The sequence below is a fragment of the Phoxinus phoxinus genome (assembly GCF_949152265.1).
Source record: "Phoxinus phoxinus genome assembly, chromosome: 1".
NCBI lineage: Eukaryota > Metazoa > Chordata > Actinopteri > Cypriniformes > Leuciscidae > Phoxinus > Phoxinus phoxinus.
In genome coordinates this window covers 28,290,914-28,310,461 of record NC_136876.1, presented here as the reverse complement: position 1 = coordinate 28,310,461, position 19,548 = coordinate 28,290,914, and the positions used below count along the sequence as shown (strand labels likewise).

Here is a 19,548-nt window from a genome sequence, read left to right as displayed (position 1 = left end):
ATCACAACATTTGAAGAATCACACAGGACACATGTTGAAAATTTTGGCATGAGCTTTTAACATTTTTATTGACTTTTTGATAACTTTTTCTTTTTAAATTGGATTTCTTTTTTCTAACTGTTTTTTTTCCCTATCTAATGGAGAAGATTTGATCAGGTAGGTTAGCATTCACGTTCAAACTTTCATACTTTTAGTAATATAACGATTTTTAAGTCTCAGTTTTCACAAACTCTGTTAAATTATTACAGTTTATTATTTTTTTTCTTTATACATTTCAAAAATATAAAAGGTAAATAATAAACATTCCAATGAAATATATTTTATACAGTTCTTGATATTTTTTTCCCTTTTTTGTATGACAATAAAATTGTATCCAGCATCAATCTTAATAGCATAGAACTCATCCATTTCTTTTAGGGACCTTCTCTTTCTCACTGGCCTCTCTTTCTAACTCTCTGTCTCTCTCTATCCCTGTTTCTTAACCGGGGGGTATGGGGGGGGGGGGGGGGGTATGGTTAGGGTTGCGCTCAGCAGTAGACACAGCAACACCATTAGCTGTTATAGTGCAATGAATTCCCCCCCTTTAAACAAGCTACATAAAGTAATTAAAGTATAAAATGACAAAATACAAAAACAGGTAGTGCATATTGGGCCAAACTATAACAAATATACAGACACATGCAGTGAAAACTGAGTTCCTGCAGGGTGTTTTGTTGATATCTGCCCTCACAACTGCTGCATCTGTTCCGCTCTGAGTCTGTGGAAGCTCTGATGAATATTTACTACAGATACACAGACATCGCATTTACAAATATCACCTTGAAAACGATATATAAACATATTAATATAGTCTTTCGAAATGGCTAGCATTTGCTACGGCTACATTTTTAAGAAAAAGGGAAGGGTGAGGAAAACTAGAAACAATATGTTCTTTCTTCCTCTCTAAGTGTCTCTGAGAGAGCAGTCGGAGAGTAGAGAGCCCAGGTGAAAGAGATGGTTACCTCATTCTGGCCATTCACAAATTATTCACAAGTTATGTCCTCATTGTATTCCATGCATGCATTATAATTCAACTTCAAACGATATGATAGAAAAACACAAGAACAAGGGATGCAAAAAAGCTTCTTCCTCACAAATTGAGAAGGAAAGGGAACAGATGAGAGAGTGGTTGGGGATGCAAACAGGAAGTTGAGAAAGCGTGGAGACTGATTCTGGCTTTGTTCTGCTCCTCTCTGATATGTTTTGTATTTGGGTTTCAAGTAAAGGTATGTGAGCTGTCAGCCATCTGGAGGGGTTGTGATCTCATTCACGCTAAGACAAACCCTCATGGGAAGATTTTGCAGAGAGAGCGTCTTCAATGGATGTGGCTGTTTACATACACATTCAGGGAACAGTTTCAGGCACACTGGGTTTCCTATAAGGGATGAGATGAAAATGTCCCCCCAATTCCTAATGACGACAATGAGAAAAAGGTGGACCTCCATCATTATTGCTCCAAAACACCACCCAATTTGACTTTATGAACGACCAGAGAGGTACACATTATCTTAACCAGTCACCAAATGCTTGTGAGATGCAATTTAGAACTGAGTAGGATATATAAAATAAGTTCTGGTTACATACATATCCTACATACCCTCTGAGATGAGTATATGATTACATATAAATGTATATGCAAACTCGAAAAGTGCACGAGTGTCTTCCTGTACCCTGAAGCATGCAGGAGAGACATTGCAGAAGACGTTAAACAGACCTTACATATTAACCGAGAAGGAAAGGGAATTCAGTGCACCACTAAAGAAAGCGACATGGCTACTACAGCTGCACACGTCTGTCGCACCTTCAAGCTACTTGGGCCAGCTGCTAACGTTTGAAGTAACACTACACGGTCAGCAGATAACGCTGGCTCTTGTGGTGATGGAGCTGCATCTGTGTCGTTTTCCCTCCCTGGACACACAGCACCGGTAAACAGACACCAGCCAGCTGGCCTGAGCACATGGCATATGTGTGTGTGTGTATGTGTGTGTGTGTTTGTATGTGTGAGCTGCTAAGGTCTTGCTTAGGTGTTGCATAGGTAGTTACTAAACTAAGCTTACATCAGATTCTGAACGATGAATGCTGAAAGAACACAGTCATGGGGTTTTAAGACAACAAAGGACGCTTTAAGTGACATAAAACAATGTAAACATACTCTAACACCTAACCAGACTACAACAAGAACTTCCACTTTTGAAAAAAGGTGGTTCAGATCTTGTTGGTGAAACGGTCTGAACAAACAGTCAAACAGTTGCTCACATGTGTAACCTATGATAGAGATATTGGTGGAATCATGGCCTCCGGAAAATGCTAATATCAGAAATCTGCCGCTAAGTTAACAAGGAAGTCCATTTTGGTGTGGCATGGCTGGTTTTAGTGGGTGCTCACCATATGTAATCATTTTTTGAAACTTTTGTAATAAAAACTATTAAATGAGGGAAACAAATCTTGTCAAAACCTTGCAAAGGTCTGTACCACCCAAAATAATTCAGAGAATAAATTATATAATGAAATGAATGCTAATGTCAACAAAACCATGTTCAGCATGTTCACACCTTTGAGCTCAGACAGTGGCGCTACTCTCACATTATGGCTTCATGATTGGACAATAGTTCTTTGCGATGTAAGTGCTCAGGGTCTCAAGACAGCACATAATGCTAATGTTCACTAGATTGATATTAAGTGGCTCACTTTTGATGGATAAAGCTTTGATTTTACCCACAGCATGTGGATGAAATAAAAAGAACAAACATGGCAAAACAACTCAATACTTTCCATCAGGACTCAAAATAAAAGGAAAACTTCACCCACAGCCTTAAAATCCCCTTCCACCTTGCTCTTTAGACCCATAACTGTCAAAAGAAAAGAGCCCTGTAGGTGTCGGAGGTCTCCAGAGGAGCTTTCGTGCCACTGCTGGAGGCTGCCATGACTGAGGGAGATCGTGAAGGGCAGAGCAGAGAGCCAGGAGAGTTCAAGTAAAGGGTGAAACGGTGGAGAAAGAGAAGGAAAGAAATGTCACTTGAAGCCATGGAGGGAGCAATAGTAGTTGAAGGAGTTTGTCTCATCATTCAGTTAGACTCAGTGGGGTTTGTTTTTCTTTTATCCAACAAAACTGTGTGAATCTTGCAATCCTATATATTTTTACATTATTCTTTTTTATTCAAAAACAAAATATAGAGCCTCTCTTTTTTTAAATATATTCTTTTTTTTCCTCTAAATTTAGTAGCATTTAGCATAAACCTTTATTGTTTCCATTTGATTTCGGTGTTTAGTGATTCCAAGCCCTCTAATTTGGGGTTCAGGGCTTGCAGAAGTCATGCAGTTTAGTCATGCTGGTAAACAAAGTGAGAAAAATGCATTTTTAATTTTCTCTTTTTTTCAGCTTTTGTCATAGTTCATCCAGTCCACTTAAACCCCCTCTGTCCTTCGTCAGGTGTCATGCACTTATGTTGTATTTTGTGTTCCCCACTTGAAGGTTAAGGACCTGCATTTTTCATCCGTGACCCCATCCACTTGTCCAGAGTCACCCATATCGTACTGTGCAAACAGAGCGGCCCTGTCTTCGGTTTCCTCTTGCTTCTCTCAGCACGATCTCTACCATCTTTCTCTCTGTTTTGTTTTTTGATTTGTTTTGTTTTTTTTCTCATTCATGCCATGCAGTTCATCTACAGTGGAACAGAAATGCTGAGATGCAGAGAGCTGAACTAAGAGAGAGAGAAAAGAGAGAGGCTGACGCTCTTTTCTTCATAGTGGACAAAGTCACCTTTCCGTGGGCCCTGAGAAGGACACTCTGAACAAAATGTTCCAATTAGATGAATGGGGAAACTGTTCGTACGATATAGGAATATGGCAGGCCGATGACACCGCTGTCTATTTTCATTTAAAGCACGTGCAAGATCTCCAAAAGTTAAAGGAGTGGAAAAAGTTTGGCTGATAAACTGTTCGATCGAAGTGCTCGATGAACTCGCCTGTGAATGTGTGGTTGAATTGCATAGCGTTGAAGAGCATGATGGGTATTTTTCCACACATTATTTGTATCTGAGACTGGATTGAGGGTTTTGTTGTCCACTTTCAGGTGCATTTATCTAGGTGGAACGCCCCACAAAAATAGTTCTCGTTACTTTAAAATTGCATCCATTTTCACCTGGAAGGGTCTTGCCAGGACATACTACAGTTTGTATGCTGAATCCCACCCTGTTCCCAAGGCTGGAGATCCTTAGGAAGAAAATGTGTTCAACATCCTCCCAGGACGTGATATCTTATGTTTATTGCACCTACGTTGGGGGTTAAAATTAGTAATGGAGAGATGAGTGTTACAATGTTTTCTTCAAGTGGGATTAGCGCAGCACTCCTTTCATCTCTCGTTTTCTCTCTTTCGCCGTCTCTATTTCCTGCAGTGACCCTGGGGGTTTCCTCTGGACAGGTTTTGCAGTTGGGGAGCTCGGAAAAGGGGCAGTTCAGAAGCTCAGCACTGCAGGGAAGAAAGACAGAAAAAGAGGGGAATAGGAAAACGGAGGACAGGAAAATCAGTATCACATCACACGTTGCATCAGCTCAATACAAACGCACTAAAAGCTACACACCGCTAGAGGCTATCGCAGATGATAGTCGTTTCAGACTGTGCAACTGTGAGAGCCAAAGCTAAAGAAGCCAAACACATAATTTTATTTTTCTTTGTTTTGGAGTGATGTCCATAGAACATATTTTCATAAAGTCTCCTAAATACCAATTTAAAATAATTTAAATAAATGTAAAAAAACCCAAGTGTACTCATAGCAAAGCCCATGTAACATGCGCTCAAAAACAAAATACACAAATGCAAGACTCTTGGAATCACACTCACAAAAACAAACACACACAAAGCTGAATAAAATTTCCAGTCGTTGAGGGCCACAAAAGCGTGGTTTTAATCTAGGTGAATCAAATCAACAGAATCAATTAATAATCATCGATTTTGTCAGCCCTCTAGGATGGACCAGAACAAAGCAAAAGCTCATTGTAGATCAGTGAACTCCTTCACACAAAGGGTGCGTCCCAAAACGACTCCCTATTCCCCATGAAGTGCCCTTTATTTTGATATTACCAAAAAATTAAGCTGGCATAGGGAATAGAGAGCGAGTGCACCATTTGAGCACAGTGCCAAACATTAGAAGAGCGGGTAAACAAAGTGTCACACAATAAAAACAAAACACTAAGCACACAGTCAGGCACATGAGAACACAGTGTGACACAGAACACCATATGCACATTCTTACACTGAGAAGCGTTCAGCTCCCTTCCTCCTCTCTTTGCCTTTTTTCTTTCTTCCTCAAACTGTCCTCCATTTCACGATGCCTTTCTTCATTTGTTGACAATCCTCCCAATACTCTGTTCCCCAAACACACAATCTGTCCATCTGACCCTCATGCTTTCATTATTTCCTGATTTTGGTTGCGTCCTGATTCCACATAGTTTTTCTTTTGTAATCCACTTATGGCAGACCGTGTTTGAAAAGTTCTTTTACAATTTTTTTTAAAAACAAATCACTGATTATTTTTCCTCAGTTTCTCATAATGTCATCTGGGCTTTTTTGGTTGTTATTTGGAAGCAGTAAGAGTTTGTAGTTGGGAATAAATAAAAGTGAGCGATGAAGTGACAAAATAAAGGAAGAGAAGGACACTGTGGAAAAGGAAGACTTGCAATGAGTGTTGGGGGTCAAAAAGGATTTCATATTTACACAGATGCATATGTACACGTAGTGTTCGTAACTTATCCATCTCTCTCTTTGTTTTGAATGACATCATTTTGGAAGCACTGGTATAGACAAACAAAAAGAGATTTACCTGAGTAGTGACAGGGGAGCGTAAGTCTGACAGAGACAGAGAGGATACTGGGTAATGTCGCTAAATCATTTGAACTTGACCTGCTCTCCCCGTTTCAAATGCCACATTTGAATCAAACAATAGTTTCTGTGCTGTTAACTCCACATGCAGTCTCTGTACAAGATCATTATTTACATTCCCCTCCGACTCCGTGATTGCATGCAGCCTCTGCTTACCAGGGTATTTGCTAACTAAGCTAACTTGTGGCAGGCCTGTCTCTTCCACATCATAACTTCAGGATTGAGATAAAGGGATATAAGTGGAGCTGTTCCATCCACTCTGTCCACCTGTGCCTTTACAGATAGACAACACACAGCAAAACCACAAAATGCACTAGGATGCTAAGTGCTAGCTATCTTGTATATGTGGAAACATGCATTGCTGTTGTGAGCAGACTTATTAGCATCTTCTCTGCTCTGATCAGTGTTATTGTCTAGTGATTTTAGTTGTCAACAAACAAGAGAGAACAGGACATCCTTCAGGTCAGAGTCGGTTCAAAATGTCTAATGTATATTTTCTTTAATCTTATATATAACAGGTAAACATTAAGGGCTAAATATCTGTATTCTTAGCCTCTAAAGTGACCAAAGAGTGCTACAACACCGAATGCTACGTACGTCCGTTCATCCCTCGAAAAACCAGCAGAGGGCGCTAGAGCTGAGGTCAACACAACAGCAAGGGGAAACAGAACAACCAATTTCCTCATTAATAATGAAAAACTAAGATGATTAAACAAGATTGATGATGCCATGAGATGAGAATACAAACTAAAAAAGAGTTGCACAGGAGCTGATACTGGTTCAGGGGGTCAGGTGTTCATATGGGAATGTTTTTTTATAAAGGAAGAAGTGGATTTTCTGTTCTAGTCTTAGTTCACAGTTACTGCTTCTTTTTGCATATATCTGATAAGCACTGGGCTTTCAGAATAGTTCTCTGTGAAAAGATGAAAAAGAATAAATCATAAAATGACCATTTGCAATGCTTTTGATGTCTAACAGAGAAAATTAAATTAAATCAAACGTACATAGTTAAAGCACATTCAAAACCCCATATTCAATACAACAGTTGTAATGGTCTCTGCCACCCAATAGCATCTTGGCATGCAAAATTAAGCCCCGCCCCCCACCCACAGCAATCAAGTCAAAAATGACAGATTGGTAACAAAACAGCAATGAAAAAAGAAAAATAGTTTGTACATTTGTTTCATGCAAATCAATAATATGCATGTGCATATGAATATGAATATACACATCCATATGTACACACAAACATATACATAAACCTCGTTGTTAAAATACATTTTCTTATCAAAACAGATATATAGACTTATAATTTCCTTATTGCTCGCAATAGAAATACATGCATGTGGAAATTACAAAGTCAAACTTCAAAACTGTACATTTCATTAAGACCTGAACTATACAACCTCATAAAGAGCATAAAAAAAGAGAGAGATGAAGAGGAGAGGGACATGGAAGAGACATAAGAGATGAGAAATAAAACAGTGTTTTGGCTGGACCTGAATCATACAGGGATTTTAGTCTCCCTCTTTCTCTCCTTCTAAATATACCAGGTCATTTGTCTGAATTTAAGGTAATACATAATGCACACTTGCACTTGCTTGTTTTACAAGGCACCTTGTAACATACATTTTTAATAGACACCTTTTAAAATAATTAAAAATCTATGTTAGATAACCTGCCTCAAACAATCCTGCTGTGCAAAGACAAACGCAGTTAATGCATATTTTCAAAATATAAGCAAATATAAGCACAAATTATAAGCAAAATCAGATCTCTTGGATTATAATCTTGTGATGGATGGGTTTGCCTCCACAATGAAAATGATGTGGTAGTTACTGCATTTTGCCTTTGTACGGCTGGATGACCTGTTGGTTCAATAACACTTAATGTCTAGACCTAAACGTCTAACTGAACACTCCAGTTACACAAGCACACATGTGGTGTCACATCCATCCAGCAGATGGCCCTCGCTCACTGTCCTGAGACCTTCAATGTATATGAAGCATGTACATAAAGCAGGGCAGCACACATGCAGAAGACTAATGATTGGTGTTTTACTCATTCAAGCACAGAGCCACACATTAGTTTGCTGCTGCCATGCAGATGCTCCATGTAATCAACAACCTCCATGATTTTCTTCACTATAGCAGTGAATGTCTTTAACCAAGAAAGAAGAGAGGAGGGAAAGAGGAGTGTAACAGGTAATGTGGCAGTAGCAAAAACACATGAAAACAAAAGAAAACTATATTGATTAATTCAAAAGAAGGATTACATATGAACTATAAAAAAAATACCAAATAAAAAATTAGATATGGGTAGCCTATATGTTGCAAGACAATAAAATAATCTAAAATCAATAAATAATGCTACTTTGCTTTCTGATAAAAATGTGTCACCTATACCCCAGTTTTTCTGTTGTTTCACATGGAGAGAAAGACAAGAAGAAGCTTTGTGAGCTGCCATTGCAGAGATATCTTCACCAGAGGTGTGTTTTGCATCTGTGCACTCAAAGATGCAGCAGATCGACACAAATCCCCCACACAGTGAAACATATGGCTCATATATCTGCATTACAGAGTTCATTTTGTCATCTTTTCTTTTTCTTCTCTTACTGACCGCTGTCAATCCAGCATCCATTCAATGTTCCCTCCTTTATATTGGAACGAAGGTCAGCATCCAAGAGACAGAGCAGGCAAAAAATATATATAAACAGAAAGAAAAGAAGAGGACCATAGAGAAAACAAACTGAACTGATTAAAATACTGCATTCAAATAATAGGAATAACAGTAATCAGAAAATAAATGATTTATAATGAGGGAGGGTAATGCTCATGATGGTGATGATGAGGATGAAAAGTTCCAGCTAATTCTTGCTCTTAGTAGGGAAACTTTGAGGTTCCCCACAGTCCCAGGATTTGTGAATATGCAGCGAGGAGTGCAGTTCAGCTTGATATGTCTTCATATTTATGAGGAAGTACCATAGGAAAGGATATATTTTAAAGGAAGTTCCTTCATGCACTAGTATACAAATTGGACAGGGTCCCGAAGAAGTGCAGAAGGTTGCAGGCCCTTAATAGGATGACGGCTACTTATTTTTTATTTTTTGCCATGTGTCCAGACCACTGCTCTTTTCGTTTCGTGGTACTTGGCGTTGAATATGTAGAGAGTCAAAATACAAAAACGAACACAATAATTGTAGATCTCCATGCAACAGCACGATATCCTGTCCTCCCAAAATGTCAACTCAAAGCCGCCCGCGCAACTCCAAACCCCGATCCGAATCGCAATGTCCAAATGATTAGTACAAAAATAGGCTCTTTTTGTTGTTGTTGTAATGATCAGTTCTCGGTCTCTCTGTTAAAGTTAATGGTTGTACATAGTAAAGTTTGAAGGGTTCATCGTCAGCTCCTCAGGGTCAGAGGTCATCATAATAGTTGATATTGCACAAGAATGGTAGAAGCATTTTTCTTTGTCCTAAATAAAGAGCATCATAATAATAACGGTGTGAATTATAGTTTCGAATATTGAGTGACAACAAATGTTGCTGTAGGAAATACTCTGTATGTGAATAATTGAGGCCTAAGTGTTCTTGTGTTATAATTATAATACGCATGGCCTGAATCACCAAAAACTCCTTCATCACAATCAAATCAGCCAAAATGATCCAATCCATTAATTCTCTACTGCAGGGCTTACTTGTAAGATCAAATCAGTCCAGCATATGTGCCTTCATTTTCAAATCTTCATAGCAGTTAAAGGGAATCGGGAGTTTAGATATATTCTACTTGCCTAATGGACATCTTTTCTTGCATGCACTTGAACTACTTGCATGTTGTCTGTGACCTATGACCTTTATCATTCCAAGCTTTGATATGAAGTGAATTTTTCAAGGCCTATAATGGTGTATCAAAGCTGATCTCAGCGACTAGCACTCGATGAATAAGCCTGCTGGATCACAGTCTCGTTTTTTTTTATACAACCAGCAATCAGGCAGGAACGTGTGGGAAAGCCAACTACTGTCATTCAACTACAGGGAAAGATTTCCTACGGGGTACTCGTCGGTGCCTATGGACCAGTGAGGAGTTTTATCCTAATAATATTCAGTGCTTCTTTTTTAATATCTTCAATAATAAGGCATAATTCGCTGAACGTTACAGCATATAATTGTTTTTAGTTGCCTGTCTGAAATATTGCCTGAAGTATATGTGATGAAGTCGTTTTAGTACTTAAAGCTCTAAATCCCTAAATAAATGTATCCCATTCCCTTTGAGGCACGACATATTAAAAAGAGTGGTGTGTACCCCCACCCTGTCCAGTCAATGGAGGAGCGGAGGTGTGAGTACTTAGCGTTGTTATCATGATTATTAATACTATTGCGGTATGACGGTGCGTGAGGGTCTTTTTTCTGTTTATTTCGTTGCCTTTCTCTAAGATGTGCTACAGAATGGAGGGTATGGGGGATCGGCAGCGCCGCAGAGGGCCAGGGGTCTCGTAGGGTTCGTAGGGTGAGTTGTTGATGGGGGTGATGGGAGTCAGGCGCAGGGGGGCCCCTGTCATCCCCGAAATATTATTCAGGCTGCGGGACTTCTCGTAGCCAGCAGCTACAAAAGCGAAAATCCAGAGGGGATGAATGGTTAATGGATAGATTACATACATCAGAGAAAGATGAATGAATGGAATTATTATGGAAGCAAAAAATAGTTGGATTCGTGGTGAATGACAAAATTTTATTTTTTTAAGTTCAAAAATCAGGGGAAAGGAAGAGAAGGAGAAAAAAAAATGGAAGGCAAAGAATGACAAAATGAGATGGATGTAAATGACAGAAGCAGACAGACAGAAAGACAGACAGGGACAGACAGAGACAGAGACAAGGACAAAACAGGAAAATGAGAGTTATGAAATGTCATCAAGTCAAATTCTTTTTTGTTGTTGTTGTTATGGCACAGCAGTAATAAAAAAACTCCCTTTAGTCGCAGCCACATACAATTTTCAGGGAGAGACAAGAGCAGATGTGTAAAAGAGCAGGTGGATGAAGCACCTGATGGCTGACTCAGACCAATAGTGAGGTAATGAGTGTAGCATCCAGGTGTTTGACCCAGTCTCAGACGGAACACTCTGCGTTCTGACACTAGCACTGGAGTCCAACAGAGTATAGCAGAGGAGCTCCGTCTAGTCAAAGCAGCCTCACTCAGCACTGTGGGCCAGGTGAAGATTGTGCCTTTCAGACTAAACGTCTTTCCATTATTAGCAGCAAATTCATCTTCCCTCTACACATTAGTGTATTTCTGTAGATTAATAGTGACTTAAAACAGCTTCACGTGACCCGAAAGTGTCTGAAAGCTTTCCTTCCACATCCATTTCTGGCTTTGGACATTTTTTTCAGTCTGGCCGAACTTTCTTAAAGTGTTTGGATTTCCTTCTTTTCTTAAGTCCAGTGTTGTTGTAATTTGGTTACATATTCCCTTTTAAGGTCTCAGTGATCTTTGTAGGCTATAATAACTGACTCCGGAGGAGTTCACTAAAAGTGCTTTGTGTTTATTTGCGTGTTGTCTGCGTTGTTTTCGTTCTTAAAGGTACAATATGTAAGACTTTTGTAATAAAATATTCAAAAATCACTTGCACAGTGTGATATATAGGTGAAACTTGAAAAAATTAGAATATCGTGCAAAAGTTCATTTATTTCAGTAAATCAACTTAAAGGGTGAAACTAAAATATTATATAGACTCGATATTATATAGACAGAAACGAAGATCTGCAGGAAACGCAGTTCTGAATGGCTGTACCGAACTGTGATGGGCAACATCGTGACTACGAGGAGAAAAAACAGGTATGCTTAAGCACTCTGTCCTTTTTATGGTCACCTCTTGTGACATCATGACCTGCTTTTGGTTCGTTTACATGTCTTTGGCCCGTGTAGAGTTCATATTTCATTCGAACCGCTTGTTTGGTGCGCACCAGGGTTCAGATGGAAGCGTTCACACTTATTCAAATGAACCGCACTAACAGAACAATCGCACCAGGATTCGTTTTAATCGAACCAAAGAAGACAAGTGTGAACACACCCTAAATCTTCTTTTACGTTCCACAGAAGAAAGAAAATAATTAATTTGATTAGTTTTTCAATACAGTGTTAACTTATTTATTGTTTGTTTCTATGCTTTGTATTATTATTGTCATTTTTGTATTTTTACTTGTTTTTATTGTTTGTAGCTCTTTGGGTATGAGAAAAGCACATTATAAATAAAACATACTTTTATTATTATTCAGGTCTGGAACGGCATGAGGATGAGTAAATGATGACAGAATTTCTCATTTTGGGGCAAACTAAAAACTTTAAAAAAAAAAATGTCTGTTTGATTGTGTAAGGGGGAGATCTGGACTCACAAATTGCTATTTTTCGCAAAAGCCATCACAAATTGATATGGAAGGAAGAGCTGGCCCATTACATAGTAGACAACCCCCTCCTGACACAGGAGAACTTCCCACACGGACACAAACACAGTGAGTTAGAAGTCTTAACAGAACAAAACAAGAGACAAAAGCTCACAAGGAAGGAAAAACACGGGGTGTTAAGAAGGTCCTACTGTCGTATAGTCGGCAATCCTACCAGTCCCTTGTGTGATGTAGTTCTGTTAGGAAGTGTGTGTGTGTGTGTGTGTGTGTGTGTTTGACTCAGAGGGCTGCTGGGACACTCTGGGTGCTGCACAGCCACTTGTCATTCAAAATCTACACCAAAGCATTGCCTATAGGAGCTGCAAAGGAAGGCAATGGTAGACAGATCTGGGTCATCATGTTCCTCACACCAGACCACTGGTGCAAGCCAGTAAGGGACTGTTTGCCACAGAGGACTTGAGGGATTATATATATTTAACTATTTGGTTATTTTATGCAACAGAGTCAAAAGTGATCATTTACATAGAGAAACATAAATAATGTGTGTGTGTGTGTGTGTGTGTGTGTGTGTGTGTGTGTGTGTGTGTGTGTGTGTGTGTGTGAATGTCATGTTCTGTACTTGCATCTGTGATGCAAACACTGTACAGATAAGAACACATTTTATTCCTATTGCTGGACTTGTCTTTACCTCTCTATTAGCATTTGCTTTCTCTGAATTAGGATCAATATCAATATATATCAATAGGCAGTACGTGTCCAACAGTAATACTTTGCAATGTTTTCCCCTCTCTTTCTCTGAACAATGTAAATGTGACGATTCAAATAAATTGTATTAATATTAGTGTTAATAAAATATTAGTTGTCCATTCTTAACATAGATGCTTTAGGACAATGCCTACATTAAAATAATTGTGTTTGGACACAACTGCGCTTTTGGATTCCAGTTCAAAGATATCTAGAACAACAGATCTAGATACCCAGAATGCAAGCAAAGCAAAGCAAAGCAAAGCAAAGCAAAGCAAAGCAAAGCAAAGCAAAGTAAATCTAAACTAAACTAAACTGAACTAAACTAAACTAAACTAAACTAGCAAATACATAGCAAAAAACAAAAAAACAAAAAAACACAGAAAAGAGTATTGAAACAGATAAGAAGAGGAGGGCAGGGGAAGAAAAAAATAACATCAACCACTATTATAACAAAAAAATATTTAAGATATATTTATGAATTGAACTTTTATGGTCATTGAAATGCAAAAGTCTAATAATAATACCTATGTATTGCAATTTTCTGTATTTACTTACAGTACAATGATTCCAGCTTAAATAATCATTGACCTGTTGATTCATCTCATTATCGCCATCACACGCACAGCAACACAACTCACACTCACCAGCCTTACGCATGCAACACAGAAGGGCTCTGGTGAGAGGTTACGTATGAAGAATTACAACAGTGTTGTGGACTTGTGTAATTCAAACTTAAGCTCGAAAGACTCTGCGCTTCTGCAATTCTTTAGCATTTGTGATGAGATCTGGATTAATAATTTAATGTGACCGTTACTGTAAGTGCAGTATGCAAGGCTTCGTCAAAATTGTCAAAGAGTGAGAATTAGGTTCTCAGAAGGCATGAAACGCAGAGTCTTAACATGATAGCTTCTTAGCTTAGCATAATTGATGGTGGCTAACAATCATGCTAATAAGCCCATAGAGATGATAGTACTGCATTCGTATGGGCAAGCCCTTGACCTGACATGGAAGAAAGTCCCTCTCTGCTGTGTGCACGTACCTCATGTCAAACTTTAGTGACACTACGAGGACTGTACAAGTGGCCTGGGGGTGGGATGGAAGGTGAGTGTTAGTATGCAGCACAAATATTAACCGCAGGATTGTTTAGATACTGTACAGCAATAAAATAAAGTTTAATATACTGTGTAGAACACTTTGGTCAAAGTCTGGTCTGTTGAAGTAATTAAAGCAAGTGCATCTTTTTAGCTATATGACATCACAATGGTCAAGTGAGGAAAGTTGGAGCTTTCCAATTGTTTTTTACTAGTAGGAAATTCATATTTATGGTCATGACGTGAATGCACCATTGCAGTCTATAATGCTGCTAAGCTTCATCACTGTGTTTGAGTTCATACACAGTATATTATATTTCATCTGTGTGATTCTATCCAGGTTAATATTTGCAATATCCACCAGTGGATATTTTTGTTCTTCCTTTAAACACAAACACTGATAGTCACATACATACATGTCACATGGCATCTGCATGTATGATTTTAGACACCGGATAACATGTAGACACAGCTCAACATGACACAACAGTACACAGCACAACACAGAAAGACAGTACACAATCATTACACAACAAAGACAAACACTGATCATTACAAAAGAATATTTAAAAGAGGAATATGTGATGTATGTAATGACTGCAGTGAGAGTAAGAAAGAATAGTTTACATTAATTTACTGCATATGCAGTACAAGGATGGACAGAACTATAAAATTATAACATTTAACGCGATCAATAATAAACAATTAACATAGAGCACATAGAGATGTTCCCAGTAACAGTGTTTGACATGTCACTGTAGACTGCAGAACAGTATGTGAAATGATATCAATATAAATAATAAAATATTTAATAAAAACATATGCAGCTAGTAACAAGACAGCAGAGAACACTGGGAAACAACAAACACTGAAATAATATTCACAGCACATCCAGATAAAGTATGATAGTGTCATAAATGCAGTACACTGTCAGATGGTGGAAGAGTCACGCACATCCATCAACAACACACAAAAAAAGTACTGCATCCATTTCCTAACCTTTGATGACATCTTAACGAACATAAACCAGTCCCAATTCACCATAAAATGGAAACTGAACTGACACAAATCTTAAAAAACATTTTTTATTCTCTACTTTGCATGCTTTTAAGTGTTTTTTATTATTTTCTTGAAAGTGTCAGGTTTCAGTAAAACTAAAGTGAAAGGCAGTGGATCTGCATTTTATATAGCCTACATTTCTTGATGAATCATTTGTTATGATTCAAATAATTCATTATTTTTAATACGATTTATAAGAAATGCTGCAGAGACAATGGTTGAATCCAGCAGTCTGGCTCACTATAAAAAACGAACACTTCCAGTATTTAAAGAAACAGGCAGAAAAATGTTTTCATTTATCCTAACATGGAAATAAATATTAACTATTTTTAGTCTTTATGAGGGATGTGTTGTAATAAAAACTCTTGTGACAGGCCCCTCCCCCTTGCTCTGTCCCTCGAGGGGCAGTGACCCGAACAGAATGAGAGCACTGACCCCTCTGGAAGCATTATCGGCCAGGCCAGCAACCTCTCTGCCATATTTTGTCGCTAAATTTTTACTGCACTGCAGTCAAATTCTCACACCGATGCAACCTGGAACTTTGACAGTTGGCTGGAACGCCTGTGGGAACTGCTAGTGCTGATTGACTACAAAATAGCATGAAAAAGCAGTTGCAATTAGAAATTGTGCCAATTTGGTTGTTGGGAATCATTCTGGACTGCCATTCTGTGGACATATGAACTAATTTATAATATAATACGATTCATTTCTGCAGTAAAGACTGCATCAAATATATGAATGTAAACTGATTACTGGCATATACTATATAAAGACAGACTGAGAGAGAAAGCAGTTAAGGGTTTGCAGCAACTTTAACAATTATTTGAAAGGACATGGATCACTTTTGATACACATAGTGATACATGATATGGTGGAATTGATAATGAATTGGACTATCTCATCAAGATATCGAGCCCTAGAGAGAGAACCCTCAGGTTCTCCGGTTACGGCAAAGATTCAGAAGAGAGGTTAAATGAGAGTACAGGGGAAAATCAATCAGTCTGCAGAGGGAGAGGAATGAGAGAGAGAGAGAGAGAGAGGGGGGGGGGGGGGGGTGACTGCAGCCCTGCAGTGCAGTACAATTTCTACGCTTTAAGACAATGGTCAGAGAGGAAGATGACCACAATGCCCTCAGTCAGTGTGCACGCATCCAAACTGCAGCTCTCTCTCACACATTTAGCCTCACCACCAGTGTCTGTCAATGGCAGGGCCCAAGGGTATGTGACTCAAAGCTCTCAGTGTACTCCAAATATAAAACCACATCAAGAGAGCACTTTAGATTGAATAAATGATTGATAGGGGGGGTGGGTATCTTGGGAGTAAGTGGGAGTCTGAAAGTTAAGGTTCTAACCAATTTGCCAGGTTTTAGAAGGCCTCATTTTTTAACTTGGACCATCTTTAACCCCTTCATTTTATATTTCACCATGTTTCGCCTAGTCCCAGAATGCTCTCTTCCACTGTTTCCTTGGCAACAGTGGGCAGGAAGGAATGAGAGGGGAGAAGGTAGAAACAGAAAAAGGCAGAAGTTCGAGTGGGGATAAGACAGAAGAACACATGATGTGCACTGTAAAAAACATTTAACCTCTCCAAGTCAAAATATTCTAGTGGCTGGTCACATCTAAATTTTTTAATTGGCCCAAGTGAAATTCTGTAAAATAAATTGAATTAATTGTTGCAATAGTCTGTTAACATTGGCTCAATGAGAAATAATATGTCAGACTAATTGAAAAATTTAGATGTTATCAGTCACTAGAAAATTTTGACTTGGGGATGTAAATTTTTTTTTTACAGTGTGGATATTTAGGAGGAGTGGAATATAAAGGGATAGTTCACTCTCAAATTAAAGTTCTTTCATCATTTACTCACCCTCATATGACTATTTCCTTCCAATGACTATGGTTAGATAGCCTAGATGTATTTATTTGTCCTAAAAGAGGAAATTGTGGAAACTACTATTTTCCATTAAATAAAAGTGAAAGACCACAGCTGTCAATGCATGATTTTCTTCAGTTTGATCCTGACATAAAGCTACTCTACAGTCTGACTTCAGAATACTTGGAAAATAACTGGGAAAATAGAGCACTGAGACTGGAATACACTACACAACTTTTGCCCAGATTTTTGCCTCGATTTGCAGTCTAAATGAGCCAACACTGAAAGTCAGAGTCAGTTTATAGATTATAGTGTCTGATGTGCAAGGAATCATCAAACATGCTTGATATTTTGAGCTGGTTTTAGAACATATTGTTTTCATCTGTCATGCTTCTCCTAGCAATGAAGCGTGTGTTTCTGCATGAGTTTGTTGTGTTCGTGACGACTTGTAGTGTGTTTATCATCAGTCGTTTAGTTATGGGGTTATTATTGTTGCAATATTCCAAATAAATAGATTAATATTCACAAATAAATGTAAAGAAATTCACAAATAAATATAAAATTCACAAATAAATAAAATGAGATTTGCAAATAAATAAAATATTTACAAATGTTTTATTATTTTAAAAACACAACTCTGCCTGACATTTATTTGTGAACCTGCTTTCTGTGCATTTGTAAATCGCTGCACACATTTGTGAATCGGTTCCTGTGCATTTGTGAATCCCCTCAAGCATTTGTGGATTTTGAAACACTTCTAGCGTAGACGTGCAGACAAATCCACAAATAAGTGGACTCTACCCACCGTGTACTCAAGCCAATCAGATATTGTTATATCAGATTTGTTTCAAATCCACAGATGAGTGAGGGGATTTACAAATGCACAGGAACCGATTCACAAATGTGTGCAGCGATTTACAAATGCACAGAAAGCGGTTCACAAATAAATGCCAGACAGAGTTGTGTTTGTAAAATGATAAAACATTTGTAAATATTTTATTTATTTGCAAATCTCATTTTATTTATTTGTGAATTTTATAATTTTTTGTGAAACTCTTTACATTTATTTGTGGATCTTAATCTATTTATTTGTGAATTCGATACATTTTTGTAAATCTCTTTATATTTATTTGAGAATATTAATCTATTTATTTGGAATATTGCAACAATAATAACCCCATATTTAGTGTATGATGCCCAGTTTTTCTCTGTAACCATTTACAAAGTTGGCAAGTGAATGATGGCTAGTGTTTTAAAATATGTTCAGATTTCAAAAGTCGTGTACTGTATTCAAGCCTGTAGTTATATAGATTGTTTATGATATTTTAGGCTGCCTTTTTGTCCTTTTATTAAACTTGACAGCCCATTCACCAATTGTATGAATGGCAGCAGCTTATATTCTTATATTACATTCTGATAAACATCTCCTTTTGTGTCCCACCGAATAAAGTCAGTCCGTATTCTTCAGTGAACTATAATTATTCATATTATTCTCCAAAAAGGAGATAATATGAAGTTTTTGTTCGGTGGGACAAAAAAAGGATTGAAATAACAATGAGTAAATTAAATGTCATATTGGGGTGAACTTTTTTAAAACATCTATACCAACATAACACACTGAAAAGCAATAGCACAAATGTAAACTAAAAGAACAAAAGCCTCAGAAACCCTCACTTTCATACAACATATAAACATGTACACCTCCAAACAACCCATTACACACGCACGCGCACACACACACACGTAAATATTATGGAATCTAAAAAGAAAAAGTGAGAAAACATCCAAAAGAGAAACTTTTGACCTTTCCTGACCTGTGCTCTTCTGTATTCGTCAACAGAACTGAAAGCATAGTTGAAGAGGCACTGTGATCACAGTAAAACACACTATGTGGGCACAACTCAAGCCAGAAAGAGTGAGAGAGAAAAGAAGCGGAAAGAGAGAAAGGAGAAAGCAAGAAACAGTCTCACATTAAAAACAAAAGCCCACTATATGTGGCCATTTCCCCCAATTTAGGGTCTTAACATATATGTAAACCTTTCAGTTTCCATTCGTAACAATTGCATCACAGCACTTGCAACACAGTGTCCAGTTAAAATGGCAACAGCCCAGGTATGTCATTACAGCCCTACGAGAACTTACCTGTGTCTGTGGGCATCAGTTATATGTGTTTGCTGAGCTTTTAGTGTCTGTGTTGTGTTTTTATTATTTTACCTCGTCATAAAATTCCCTCTTTAAATGTCAATGTATCTTTTTCAAGCCTATCAGACAGGTTTGTCTCTCCTCACCTGATGTTTTGTGTATATGTGCGGTAGAATTGTGTCCCTGATCAGTTAGACTACAGGACTGTAGCACACATCCTAACAGCGTCAGTGTTTCAGCACAGCCCCTAGACAGCATTTGCAATCTTAAAATACTATTCATGGCTATAATATTGGAATTCAGTGTTTCTGGTTCATATAATG

The 19,548-nt window shown here is 38.1% G+C and overlaps 1 protein-coding gene across 4 annotated transcripts in view; it reads right to left on the bottom strand.

Moving 5' to 3' along the window:
- Window positions 1–42: 42 nt before the first annotated feature.
- kcnc3a (potassium voltage-gated channel, Shaw-related subfamily, member 3a) overlaps window positions 43–19,548 on the bottom strand; it is a gene marked incomplete at both ends in the record, with an annotated part of 61,025 nt that continues 41,519 nt past the window's right edge. For 2 of the 4 annotated variants that reach the window (XM_079605040.1, XM_079605039.1), the window contains one exon: window positions 10,358–10,521. In XM_079605040.1, coding sequence (XP_079461166.1) covers window positions 10,358–10,521 — 164 coding nt within the window. Of the gene's footprint in view, window positions 4,508–6,505; window positions 6,831–10,357; window positions 10,522–19,548 lie in introns of those variants that run through there. The other 2 variants (XM_079605038.1, XM_079605041.1) reach the window with 2 other exon arrangements.